This window comes from Pygocentrus nattereri, chromosome 3 (genome assembly GCF_015220715.1).
Source record: "Pygocentrus nattereri isolate fPygNat1 chromosome 3, fPygNat1.pri, whole genome shotgun sequence".
Classification (NCBI taxonomy): Eukaryota; Metazoa; Chordata; class Actinopteri; order Characiformes; family Serrasalmidae; genus Pygocentrus; species Pygocentrus nattereri.
Window position 1 is genome coordinate 18,109,793 of NC_051213.1, and position 14,579 is coordinate 18,124,371.

Sequence of the window (14,579 nt, forward strand, 5' to 3'; positions counted from 1 at the left end):
GCCACCTGTCAATCTCTCTGCAGCGCATTCTATTGGATAATGCATCGCAGCGTTCCAGTACTGAGGAGGGGAAGCACTGCACTGCTCGGTGGGCGGGTTTTCGGGGACAATCTGCGCTGTGATTGGCTGCGGTTTGACATTCTGCGCTGACTCTGAATTCTATTGGTCGACACGGAGGAAGCGTTCGTGCTTGTTTGAAGCCTCGCGCTTGCCCTCACTTCGTTTTATTCTCACTGTGAATGAGCGGTGCGGCTTCACAGGAGCGTTGTCATGTGAAAAGCCGCATTTGCAGTATTACTCCTTACAGGCTGACCAAAAACAAAAAACAGAGAAAAGCCCAAGAAAGCGCCTTATTTCGTCTCCCCTTTCCCCTCCTGTTTCCCAGTTTGGACTAGCAGACCCAAGGTAAGACGCTCGCCTTATCCTCGTTCCCACCGCGCCGCACACTATCGTATTTCAGCGCTTTAGCTGCTTGCTAACGCAGCGAGCTTCGTCTAAATGCAGGGGGCAGAAAGCTGAAAATGACCCCAAATAGGGGAAGTCCCCCCAGCAGCTGCCTCCCCCTGGAAACGATCCTAATACTGAAATGTTGTGTACAAAAGGTATTATACCTCGGCAGATTAACCCGCATTCTTAATACAGACTGCATAAATTAAAGCCCACGTTGTGTCTATTACTCTATTACTAAATTCTCCTATATAGTGCACCCTGCAGTCAAACTGGGCGTGCTATTAACCGTGTAAGTTAACCACTTGTTCACGCGTTAGAGGCGTATTAAAAACTGTCTAGTTTATATTTATAATATATTTATAATAAATGTATATTACTTGTCGCCAGAACAAAGACTGCATTAATGTTGCCGCACATTAACACGACCCTCTCTGCTCTCCCCTTAGTGTGTGGAGCCGCCTATCTGCTCCACTATTCCTCAGACAGTCTTGACACCCGAGGTGTGGTTCCTCGTCTTTGTGGCCACGCAAGCGGGCTGAGGGAGGTCGTGTGTGAGGGAGCAACATTAAACCTTCTGAAATCTCCTCGTTTAGAGGGGCGACAGTGAATGTAGGCTCCGCAGCGTTAGCCTCTTAGCCTACTGTGTCCCCGCCGGCTTTAGTCTCAACGCCGTTTTCTCTGGCTGCGTCCCAATCCACATACTATACCACACACACACACACACACACACACACACACTATACTATCCTAAAGGATGCAGTACTCTGTTATGCTTAGTATGATTTTTTGTGGATTTGGACGCAGCCCGTTTCTTCCCCTGAAAAGATTTCCCCCCGCTGCCTGGCCTCCACCCCCACACTGACCCCTCTGCTACATGTGTCGTCTTCGCTGGTGCGGTCAGATAGCAGCGAGGTTGTCGTGGATGGTGAAACGAGGCGTGAAGAATGAGAGACATATTGGTTTTATATTCATTTGCCATAGTGCTTTTGCTGCGTGTGGTGGCGCAGCTCGACATGAGGTGTCGTGTCGTGATGAGTTAGGAAAAAAAGCACGAGTCAGAAGTTGGGTGTCTTATTCTCATTTTCTGTTCCACCGTAAATGGTGCAGCAGTTCTGTTCTGGCGCGTGGACCGGGAGCGAATAGGCCCGCGTGTAACTGCTGCGCCTATTAAGGTGGAACGGAAAATTTGAATAAGAAGGTGGTGAATTTGAGACCAGCTACGAAATGCAGGTTGAAGTAGCGCTGGATGCGCAGTTATTATTTACCGGCAGTTTTTCGTTGTCCAAAGCTAAAAGGATAATGCTGACCAAAAAAAGCTGCGTGGTTTGCGCGTGAGAGAGTGAATGTGGATCAGGACTCACCTGTCTTGCTGACTAGGACTGAACCATCATGAACTATTGGAAGCAAAAAAATGCCTTAAGAGAGGGTGTGCGCCCTTCATCCACCCATCTCTCTCTCTCTCTCTCTCTCTCTCTCTCTCTCTCTCTCTCTCTCTCTCTCTCTCTCTCTGAAGAAGAGTATGAGAAAAAATGGCATTTTTTCCGTTATCTTATAATGACTAAGACATTTGAGTAGTGGGTGCTGAAATACACAGATAAATGTAAAAAGTGGACTCCATTTATTTATTCTTCTACCATTTGTCAAAAAAAAGTTTCACTTTTGTCAATTTGAAGTAATCTAGGGCTCACATAGGGGAATAAAACAAGAAAAAAGGTGTTACATGTCTTATATGAAGATTGGCCTCACATACATATTTAGAAATGCCACATTTTTATTTCCAATACCAAAACCTTGAGCACTGGGCGACATCAATGGCAAAACAATATTTTTTTCCTTGCTAAAATGATTCAGCTTTAAAATGAGCCACTTTTAATTGAAGCACTTCACTTAAGATGAGCATCTAAAAGTAGGCTATCATATTTAACCTACTCAAGTTCTCCTCATCTGTGAATTCACAAGGCCAGATGTGATGCCAAACAAAAGTGCCTGGGGATGACTATGATCAATTTTGGGCTAAGTGTGAGTGGGGACAGTAGACTGAATGGGTGGAAATAAAAAGTGAAATTTCTAAACCAATCCAACAGCTGGTGAAGGCAGAGCTCAGAGTCGGTGGTGACGGTACACTCATCAGCACTGTCCGACAGACACATGCCTGTTGTTACATGGATGTAACAAAAGTCAAGTCCCCCCAAAAACTTCACTTAGACATTGTAGATGTGCTCTACATACATCTAACTGGCGCATATCATCACAATGCTTCCGTTCCATTATAAAAATATTATATTATAAAAGAATAGACCCTCCTCACACACACACATGCCCATACACACACACACAGAATGACATACTGCACAGCAAGGATTCAAACCTGAATCCAAGCTGCAGGGCAGCTCTTTGAAATGCTGACCAGTGCTTTGTGTGGCTGCACACTGGAGGGAGTGAAAGGCTACCTGACCTCTACCCATGTGTTTGCTGTTTCAGACTGTTTACCTAAATACAAAACCCACTTTGGTGGATAATTTATGTTATCTATGTATCTTTTGAAGATTCTATTAGCGTACAGTGCTTTATGGCTAACCATGTAGGCAAGTTATTGTTTAAGCTTGTAAATAATGAAAAGTAGGTATGAATAAATGGATTACAGGATACATTTAGAGCCATTCATCAGTTAACTCTTAAATGTGAAACTCCATGAAAGTTGTACTTGTTTAAATTAGCTATGAACTTTTGCCTTGTGATTTTAAATATGATTCAGCACTAAAGTGTTTTACATAAGCTGTTTCTGGGTGTGTTTACAGGGTTCTAATTGGAAGTCAGATGCATAATCCTGTATAAACAAACTTTATATAAAATATAACTGTGGTTTTAGAAAACTGGTTTAATAATATAGTTAGATACAATAACATGTATTTAATGGATGTTGTAATGGATTAATTTGGACAAAAATGTAGTTCAGTTCTGTATGTTTTCACAGTAAAGGTTCAGTATAAATTATTTAAAATAGAGCTCCTTGACGCTGATGCTGAGTAGAAGTGGGTTACAGGGAAGTGGCCTGTTTTACTGTAGTGTACATAAAATATGATTTGGTGATGATTTGATTTGAAGGCCATGCTGTGGCATGGGCAGAGGAAGGGCAAGTACAGTGAGAGGCCTGCTTTGAGGTCATACATGAAGATTTCCCTGCTACTCTTCGCTGTCTGGCCTGCCTTGTCATTTTACATCACCATCAAACCTGCTCCACACAGAATGTCTTGCTCTACCCCCATCACGTGCACTCACGCACACACATACATACATGCTCACTCCACATACATACACACATACATGTGCAGACAACAGATACAAACAGTTAATTAAAACACACATATTTTAAATGTTTTATTTGATTACATATAGAAAACAATCAAAATAATAGTCAGCCAGATATAATATGAGGAGTCCATTAGAATAATATGATTCATTGATCCCTGACTACTATTATAGTTAATGGATTCACTTAGAAGTTGCAGTTATTGACGGCAATATCAAAAGCATGGTGCAATTAGCGGTGGACGACATAGCAAATATATAACTTCATGAAACTTCAAGACATTTTCACAGTACACAATATGCATCATGATATTTAGTAGGAATGCATGATTTCAATTTCTTGACAGCCAAATTAGTTGGTGGCTGATTAATTTGGATGATTTTTATCAGCTTTTTTTAATTTGAAGCTCACACTGTGTTGGGTTAATGAACATGTGAAAAATACTAGTACATTTACAATATGTTTATAAGAAAGACTTGCAATATGAATTACATTGTTTGCTCTTTTATAGGCCGAACTGGCATTTTAAATTTGCCTATTTAATTAACATGACTCAATAATGATCTACATTGAAAATAAGTGCACCTGACTCCAACCTGACTTATTCCCCTTATAAAATTGCAACACAGATCTGCCAAATCAAAAAAATAAATTGGTTGTTTGCCAATTTTGTGTTTTGAGCAAACATCTGCTGATTGTGGTCTTGGCCTATTCCAACTGTGAATCCTTAATATTTAGTTATTTTCTTAGGTTTGTGAAGTTGAAACACAAAATAAACAAAATATCAGTAGTGCTACATTGATAAAATACTACTCCAAATTATGAAAACCATTTTTTTTATGTTTCATATACTATGCTAAAGTAAAATCAATTAACCAGACTCTGTTATGTTCTTTTTGTAGTGAAATGTGCAGTTGATCAGTGTTCTTTGTGTACTGATGATATCCAGTGTTATTTTTGTCTAATTCGTAGCTTATTAAAACAAGCTGAGAAGTTCTGTCTGAGGTTTACACGTTCCGTTAACCGATTATAATTCCAGGGTTATTACATAATAAGGCTTATTATTCAGTAACTACAGTGCAAACTGGCTTAGGTTACAGAGGTGTGTAGTAATGTTCTGGACCCTCTGGTGGGTCCTGGCTGTTTAAGGGGTTAAACAGTTGTTTAGTGGTTGATGTTGTGCATACTGTCTTGATTTGCAGAGGGAAAAACATTCTTTAGATTTTTCCACATTTGTTTTTTTCTTGATATTGAAACAGAGAAAAATGCCAGAAGTGCTTAAACCTGGTGATACAGAATGTAAATAAAAAAAAATATATACTATGTAATTAAATATGTAAAAACCCAGGACTTGTAAGGGTTGAGGAAACATCTTATATCTTCTAGATAGATAGATAGATAGATAGATAGATAGATAGATAGATAGATAGATAGATAGATAGATAGATAGATAGATAGATAGATAGATAGATAGATAGATAGATAGATAGATAGATAGATAGATAGATAGATAGATAGATAGATAGATCCCTCTGGGTCGCAGGGGGTCCTGGAGTGATGGAGCCTATGCATTTACATACACATACATATATTATTTGGATTGATCTTCTTTAGTATTTGCACTAGTTATAGTTAATGCTTCAGTAGCTGTGTAGTTTGTGGATATAGCTTGTTTTTTGATACAAATTTTTTGCTTAATATTGTATATTGTGTTTTATCATGTTCATGTGTATCTTGTGTGTCAGTAGTAGTAGAATGAGGATTGTGTCTCAATGTTACTAATGATGTTGGCACCATGCACCAAAACTATGTAACTGTTCATTTGATAAATCCATTTTCAGATTGTATCCAATTGAAGTGTGTATATATATATATATAAAAAACTTTCCCTCTTCCCCTCTCTGCGTCAGTGAGTCTCTCATTCAGAATCCTTCTATGCCCTCCTGTTCCTGCTTTCTCTACTTTGCTCCATGTGTAATTGGCTTGGTGAGCAGTGTTCTCTAATGATGATGATGAGGGTAGTTGCAGTTATAATCATGTCAAAGATGAATGCTTTGCTCTTTTCAGTTACTCAGTAAGTTGTGGAATGATATGTGAGTCAGAACTGAACTGAGACGGTGTCTCAGAGATAACGGTTGACCTCTGTCTCTGTCTGTCACACGTCTTTTAGTGAGCAGAGAAAGACATATCACTGCTGTGATATAAAGACCAATGGTTTATATTTTTCTGCTGGAAATATTTCCGTCTATGGATGTGCTTGCTATTCTTTAAATTTACCTTCTTTAATGGGAAGGAAGCAAAAAGAAAAACTGTAATTAAATGAAATCACAGCACCACTACTGTACTTTCTTATCTCAACTACTCCTACACAACATGCAAAAATGTGGTAGATGTTTAAAAGGGGCACATTTTACTTTTGTTTCTTCAGTTTAACATAGTTCATACTGTGCAAAAATGACATGTATAGCCATTTGGACAGTTTATCTGGGCAGTAAACGTTTATTTGATTAGTTTGGCTAATCGAAACTTCCTTAAATGAGATCATGTGAGCTGGTAATGAAATTGAAGAAATACATGCATTGGCATGCAAACTAGCATTTGAATCTTGAGTTCTTGTGTGTGTATTCATGTTAATAACTTCAGCTTATTTCAATTTATTTTGTTTATTCTCATGTTATGTTGTGTTTTTACTGAAGAAAAAAAAAACACATGCTGCTGAGCTAAATAGTTTTAAACAGTTTTCTTCGCTGCCTAATACTTTTGCACAGTATTGTATGTCTTCTTTAAAGGTAGTGTTGGCCACATCTTAGTTTAAATAAGTTACTAATTTTCTTTCTTTTTTTTATTTATTTTGAGTTAAATGGAATATAATTGAAAAGACTTATTAAATTTCTCTCTCTCTCTCTCTCTCTCTCTCTCTCTCTCTCTCTCTCTCTCTCTCTCTCTCTCTCTCTTTTTGTCTCTCTCTGTAACAGGGAGAGTGCCATGTCCAAGCCGGCGGCTGGCGGTGCAAATGATGTCACCCGCTTTCTGTCCATGGAGGCGGGACCAAGCTCGCCCACCTCTGTATTTTCTGCCTCTAGCCAAGCTGATTGGGCGGCTAAGAGGCTCGTCTGGGTTCCGTCTGAGAAACATGGCTTTGAGGTGAGGAGGTGGAACCAGTGGCATGACACTGTGCAGCTGTAGTAGCTTCTATAAGCTTTTTTGTATGATGGTGCCTTTGATGTTGTCACCAAAACAGAAATTCAGAAAGCAGTAATAACTTTTGATGTGTGCCAGTATTTTTGGGCCAGTGTGCCAACAGTGACTTTGCACATTATTTTACTAGAGAATAAAGATCTGTGTATGGCTTGGGCTTTTTCATGCCCTTCAAAAGTATTCCTCACCATAAAATTATGGCATAGTACAACATTTAGCTTGTGGCTGGTTAGTGAGAAATGAAGAAACCTGCTGCTGTGTCTCAAATATGTAATAAGCACTAATTCAGACTGTTTTCTGAGTGTATGTAGTGTCTTTATTTCTGTTTATTTTCTGCTTAATACTTTAGGAAAATTAGACCAATAAATCTTTGACAAAACATTTCTTTTAATTCAGTGATAGTTTCAAAATAACCTATAAGCTCAGAGTTTAATATCAGCTTTGCATTAATGCTTTACATACTAACCTGCACTATTAGAATTAGTATACAATACATACCTTATAGTTTTCAGGCTAAGTATAGGAAACTGCAAATGTTTTTTAGTGTGAGATAGCAGCATCTGAGTATGGTTAACTTCCAGAGCTTTCACTGTTCTGGTTGTGGCATTGTACTCTAATAACCTCTACAGCTCTCCTCGCTGACATAGTTCCGTAGCAGCACTCCAGGGCTCTGATATGGCTCTCTATGAATAGAAGAATATGTTAGTTGAGACTGCAGCTCTGAATGCTAAACAGCAGCATGATACAGGCCTCGTTTTAATTCGCCCTATACTGAGAATGTTACTGTGTGACTGATTGCCAGAAAGAGAGAGGGGTAGAAGGAAAGAGAGAGAGAGAGAGAGAGGAGAGGAGAGGGAGGGATAGAAAATCTCAGTGTAGCCCTATGACCTCCAATAGGAAATGCTGAAAACTCTCTCCCTCTCTTTCTGTTGTATTCATTCACACCCGCATTCTCTTTCCATATCTCAGTATGTCTCTATCGCCCTTTCTCACTCCCAAACAAACTCCCCCTCAGCCTGTCTGTCTCCATCACCATGAATACAGGCTCTGTTCCCCAATGTGTTTGTATATGTATGTGTGAGAAGGAGAAAGTCTGTACACTCAAAAAGACAAGCAGAATGAATGAAAACTGTTTCTGTATCTGTTTCTATGGCATGACAATCCCCACACATATCCTGGAGAAGTTCTATTGGTTCTCACATTAGCAAGCATGGATACAGGGTGTGTGTGTGTGATAAATACATTTATTAGAGATGGCCAAGCTGATTACTTCAAAACTAAAATGGGTTATAGAAATGTATTTGTCTATGATATGTTCAAGTGTAGAATGCAGCAAAAACATTTATTCAGTCTCTTTTGCTGTTTTATCTCCTTTTTCGCTTTCTTTTTGCTAGTCTGCGAGTGTGCGTGAGGAGCGAGGGGATGAGGTGGAGGTGGAACTTACAGACAGTGGGCGGAAGATGACATTATTGCGGGAGGAGCTTCAGCGAATGAACCCGCCCCGTTTCAGTAAAGTGGAGGACATGGCTGACCTCACCTGCCTTAATGAGGCCTCTGTCCTGCACAACCTGAGAGAACGCTACTACTCAGGCCTCATATATGTAAGTGTGTGTATGTGAGAGAGCAAGACTTTTTTCATATCCTTAAAACTAGAGAAAAACAGGGCTAATGGGGAATGGGGAGACCTTTGGGTACTTTAGGGAACCTTTCTGCCATTAACTCTTCATTCCTTCCAGTCTTGAAACCAGCTAGTTTCAGCTGTATCATTCCAACAAATGTGTTTCCTTTTAAAAGAGAGTCACATTCACATGAGCAATCTCACCCAAACTCACCTTAGCTGCCTTACAAAGTTCTTTCTTGTATTCATCTAAAATCGCCAGAGGAGATCTTTCTAAACAGATATATAGATAATCAATTTGCACTAAGAATATGTGAAAATTTTGCTGGAGGGTTAAAAGTTTTAAATGACACAGACAAAATGCAACCATGCAAGACCTAGTAGACCACCAAAACTGCCACCATGAGCTTTGACGGAGGGGAGAAAATCAAGCTCTACTCTTGCTTCACATCTAAAAATATCCACAGGTGTTTCTGGCCATAATTTCACTGTGAGAAGACAACTCAACACGGTGAGTCAAAAAAAGGATGCGTAGCTGTCAAGAAGCTGCTTCTAAGAAATGAAAATAAGCAAGAAAAATTGCACCAGAACACCAAAACTTGCATGTGGAATAAGATTTTATGGACTGATGAGTCTAAATTTGAGATCTTTGGAACTAACAGAATTTAGTATGTATGATGCACAAGCAATGAAAGAATCTTGGAAAAAAGGCACTATGAAATCTATGTAAAGCATAGTGGATGATGAGTGCAAATTAGAGATTTTATAATAACTGGTGACAGTTGGTGATTTGCATTCATCATGCAGTACCCTCCGAAAAATGTTTGATTGGGTACAATTATTCTATAGCAAGTTAAAGACCTCATGCTCACTGCTGAGAAGATCAAGATGTACATATCAAGCAAAGAAGCTGCTGATGTTTATTGGACACCTGAACAGTTGGACTGTTTAGAATGATTTGACTGTCCATAGTCCATACTTAACATCACTGAATGCATTTGAGATTACTTGGGTTATTACTTGAGAAGGAGAAATGTAACCAGCATATAAAACTGAACTTTGGGAGATGTGGGAAAATATCCCTGCAGATTTCTTTGAGAAACCCAAAGCAAATCTCCTGAAAAGAATGGAAGCTGTAATAAAGGATAATAAAGGGTAGACACACTAAATATTGAAAAACAGATATGATATTTAGTCTTTTTTTCTTGAATGTGATAAATAACTCTTAATTGTCATTTTGACTAAAATTAATAATAAATGAAAGGTACTATAGATATTAACTGACCATAAGTCAGTCTCATCAAGCGTTTTTAAACAGCGTTAGACTTTCCATTAGATTCAAGATTCAAGAGGTTTATTGTCATATGTACAGCAGAACAGGCAGTTACGCTGTACAATGAAATTCTTACTTTGCTTTTCCTCCATTCACCAAATATAATCTTAAGAGAATAAAAAAAAGAAAATATAAGAATAACTCTAAAAACAGTAGAAAAAGTAAAAGTAAAAATGTACTTTATGTGCAAAGTTGAAATAAAATTAAAGTTACATGTGCATATGTGCAAATATGTAGAGCAGCTGTTCATAAAGTGCATCAAGTAACAGATGTAAACAGTGTTGTTCTAACAGCAGCAGTACAGTGTATGTAAGGTGCAGTTATTGAGTGCAAGGTTAAACCAGTTCAGAATGGGAGTGGGGAAGAGGTAGTAAGTGAGGTATTCACCAGCCTGATGCCCTGTGAATAGAAACTGTTGGTCAGTCTTATAGTCCTGGACTTCACACTCCTGTAATTAAAACAGTCCTATTATCTCTTCTTAACTATTTGTGTGTGTGTGTGCGTGTGTGCGTGCGTGCGTGCGTGCGTGCGTGCGTGCGTGCGTGTGTGTGTTTGTACATGTGTGATACTGTGTGTCAGTGAGTGTTTGAGTGAGTGTATATTGAACATGTTGGTTATTGGACACTGCATGTTATTGGACACTAAGTGTTGCCGGTCTTGCTGAGTAAGGGAGAAAGATACTGTTACACACAGCACACGTGCCTGTGTGTTTGTTCATGACAGGTTGAGCTTTGTGTTACAGATAAGGTTTCATACAGTACACATTCACACATGTGGATAGTTAGGGTAAATAGTGTTTTCTGATAAGTGGATGTAGTGACTTTGATCTGTTAAGTGTGACAGTTGGTGGAAAAGTTGGATTATGTTGTCACTGAACTTTTTATCATTCCAATCTCTCTCTCTCTCTTTCTGTGTTTGTGTGTGTAGACATACTCTGGCCTCTTTTGTGTGGTTGTAAACCCCTACAAGAATCTGCCTATCTACACAGAGTCCATTGTGGAGATGTATCGTGGCAAAAAACGTCATGAAATGCCACCACACATCTATGCTATATCAGAAGCAGCCTACCGGAGCATGCTTCAAGGTATCCTGGACAGAACCACGTTTCTTCACATTCCTAAACCTTATTTAGATGGGGCAGTCACAAGCACATTGTGTGTGTTTGTGCTTTGGAGTTTGTAGGACTGAATGACCACTGTACTAAGCTTTTGTCACTAGTTTGTCAAATCGGTTGCATTCTGCCCATATTTTGTGTATGAAACTGGTGCGTGAGGTGATGGAGCAGTAGATAATGTCTCAGTAGAAAATGTCTCATTAACAATGGCAGCAGAGACAGTGGCTAGACAGCGGTACAAGCTCCAAACATGCTGAAAGAATGTTTACCAACAAAATAACATTACCAACAAATAACATCAGATGTCCATGTTCAAGGCATGTTTTTCTCTGTGCCTGCCCTCATAATGTACATCTGGCCTTCAGGCAGAATGCTAAACGAATGGTTCATATTGAGCTTATTTTTGAAACCATTAGGCCCACCTATTCTGATCCCACACTAAACAAACAGCCACATGCACAATTTAAGAGTTTCATTCCAAAGTGCCATATATACATTTGAAACCATTTTGGACAGCTGACTTGTAACAGAAAACCCATTATTTCTCAAATAAAGTAGGTATTAAGCATAATGTAAGAGTAATTATTTTGTGTGTGTAAAGCCCATTAAAACAATATATATCATGAAAAAAATACATTTCTTGAAGGAGGTCTATAATGCTTTTGGAATGAAACCCTGTACTTTCACCTTTTCTTCACTTTTTTGACATAATAAAAGTCCTGTTCACATAGTTATTGATAGTTCTGTCAGTTGTCTTATGGGTACAGGTTTAATGATTGTTAAAAACAATATAGAATAGTTTTTAAAAATCCAGTTTTTCACAACATGCAAAGATACTACAGTAAATGTTTTAGTAATACTCCAGAAATCTCCAAATGTTCTGTTAAATTGCAGTCTTTTATTCAGTTATTAATCATAAAGTGTATTATTCAATAACTGCTGTAAATATTTTAGTGACTAATATGTAAGTCGTATGGTTAAAATGAAGTGTGAAATTTAAGAATTTGTTAGTTAATTGAAGTGTGGGATCACAAGCTGTAGCTTTGCAGCATTGAAGACACTGTTGAGGTAGGGCTGTGTACAGACTAATATGCTCTCTCTCTCTCTTTCTCCCTTCTTTTTACAGACAGAGAAGATCAGTCCATCCTTTGCACGTGAGTATTATTTTGATATTAACTGAATGTGAATTTATACGTTAAAGCCTTCCTAAAAAGACACTCATTAACCCAGTGAGTGTTCACTTCTCTGTATATCAATCTCTGAGTAGTGGAGCTCTTTTTGGCAAGAGTGTTTTGTTTTATGCACTCATACAATGAAAGAGCTGTACAATAGGACCAACAGCGCTGCCTCTATTCAAGCAGTCTATACACGTGCTATGATAGTCTGGCCAACATAAACAGCTGTCCTGTTCCTCCTGCCGATTGTACGCTGCTAATTTAGCTCCACTGTTTGTGTTTTTCCATGTTTTAAAGTGAAGATGGCTTGCACTGTGGCGTTTCATCTCCTGCCAGTGTTTATTTGAGCACTTTTAGTTCTGCTCTAGTTTTTTTGCAGTTTTTGTAAGTTTGTATGTGTTTATTTGAATGTTACTGTGGTCATTTTAAATTAGCTTTTCTGTTTCCGTGTATTTGTGTGTCTTTCAGGGGGGAGTCGGGAGCGGGGAAGACAGAGAATACTAAGAAAGTGATTCAGTATCTGGCACATGTGGCATCATCTCATAAAAGTGGAACTCTAGGCCGCAGCAAAGACAGCAGCCTCCAGGTGAGGCCAGAGAGGAGCTCAGCCAGAAAGACAGGAAGGCACCTAGACAGCTGTTATTGATTCTCCTATTTTTCTTCATAGAAAAGATTTTCCTTCACTCTTTGCTTTCCTTTGCTTCTCTGCTGCTTTATCAGCTGGTCACCTCCTGGTAGCACACTGATGGCAAGACTGTGTCAGATCAGGACTGTTAAAAACAGCAAATGCATCTGTGTTTTCTTTAAGCAATTGAACACTAGAGGGAGTGTGTTATGGCGAAATAACATCACAACCGTGATGTTGCACACCATAACACACAACTTCAAGTGTTCCTTTGCTTTTATATGACAGTAAAATAAATAAAGCAAGAAATTAATATATTGGGCCGTGAACGTGTCATTTAATATGTTTTCATTTTAGCAATTCCTTCCATCAAATTATAGTTCTTTAACAAGCAGCTCGTTGCTACATCACAGTAATGAGCTCCACTCACTCGCTGCACAGCTAGCAGTTTGCTCTCCAGCTCCTTACACTACATTATGAAACTGTCATCACCACTGAGCTAGATTTTTGTTTTTTATTACAGCAGTTTTATGGCTCAGTCCTATGGTCAGACTCTGAGGATGAGAATATATGTTTGGCGAACGGTAATTTCGTTACTTTTCGCTAATTCCAGTTGTTTAGATGTCGTTCTGTCACAGCTGCCAACTGAAAAGCTTACTCAGTGGTAATGACAGTTTGGTAATTTAGTGTAGTCTCATATTCAGAGTCTGACCAAATCGGCTGTAGGTCAAATGTAATTGTGACAAAGTAAGAAGTAAAAACGTTCAAATGGCTTGAGCGTCTCCTGCAGTTGTCAGACTTCTTGCTTAGCAGTGTCGATTTAACGGAGTGATTCAGTGTTTGTGAAAAACCCATGGCGTTATGGTGAAATAACAGTATGGTTAGAATGCTTCTCAACCAATCAGCTTGCGTGGCCAGAACTAACTGTTGTATAATGCCTAATAGCTCTCCTTTTGTTCTTTAATTAGCTTTTTTCACCTTTACTTTTATCCTACTCACTTTCACTAACCTTTTCTGTGCCTTTTTCTCCTATTTCTCCAAATCTGCTTTCCATGCTTAAGATGGATGGCACACGGTCTCTGGGTCGTGGCAGTAGTACTGTAAACAGGGTGAGTGGAGGTGATCTCTTCACTAACAGCAAATCCTGTGCCCTAAAGCAAACTCTAATACTTATCAAATGTGCACTAAGATCAGACCTACACTAGATACCTATTCCATACCAGTAGCAGATGCTCCTGCTTTCTGACTACAGCTAATTTAATCTAAAGTTTTGAAAATCATATTAACATGTTAACCACATTGTGTTTTGAGTGTGAGTTCATTTTTTTGTGGTTTCATGTTCCTTTAAGCACACGTTTTGTGTTTGCACTTATTTTAATGCTTTTATGTTATGTTTTTTCCCCTGTGTCTCTCCTGCACTCATTTGTCCATCCCTCCATCCCTTTGTCCTTTTCCTTTGTTTCTGTGCTCTAACAGAGTGTGCAGTATGTGAGTATGGCCTGACTTAAGAGTTTAGGAATAATAGTAATTTGGCTGTGTGCTGTACCTGTGCTCCTCTTCTCCTGTAGGGGGCAATGTAGTTCTTTGAGAGCTTGGCTGTGGCAGTTAGTAATCCATGCCCATCCTTGGCCACTCTCAGTGGTTTGCGATATGAATTCTGCATGGGCTGCACCATTCATCTTTCTATTAGTCAAATGCTGCAATTGTATACCTATTTTAAATAGAAACAAATTCAAGGACTGGTGTTTTCCACCCT

General features: G+C 38.9%; 1 protein-coding gene across 5 annotated transcripts in view; it reads left to right on the forward strand.

Moving 5' to 3' along the window:
* Positions 1 to 236: 236 nt before the first annotated feature.
* The window catches only part of myh14 (myosin, heavy chain 14, non-muscle), a 39,112-nt gene continuing 24,769 nt past the window's right edge, over positions 237 to 14,579 (forward strand). For 2 of the 5 annotated variants that reach the window (XM_017700507.2, XM_037537046.1), the window contains exons 1-8: positions 237 to 405; positions 6,736 to 6,904; positions 8,353 to 8,559; positions 10,837 to 10,993; positions 12,150 to 12,177; positions 12,667 to 12,784; positions 13,885 to 13,932; positions 14,300 to 14,311. In XM_017700507.2, coding sequence (XP_017555996.1) covers positions 6,746 to 6,904; positions 8,353 to 8,559; positions 10,837 to 10,993; positions 12,150 to 12,177; positions 12,667 to 12,784; positions 13,885 to 13,932; positions 14,300 to 14,311 — 729 coding nt within the window. In that variant the 5' untranslated portion in view covers positions 237 to 405; positions 6,736 to 6,745. The remainder of the gene's footprint in view (positions 406 to 6,735; positions 6,905 to 8,352; positions 8,560 to 10,836; positions 10,994 to 12,149; positions 12,178 to 12,666; positions 12,785 to 13,884; positions 13,933 to 14,299; positions 14,312 to 14,579) is intronic. The other 3 variants (XM_037537045.1, XM_037537047.1, XM_037537044.1) reach the window with 2 other exon arrangements.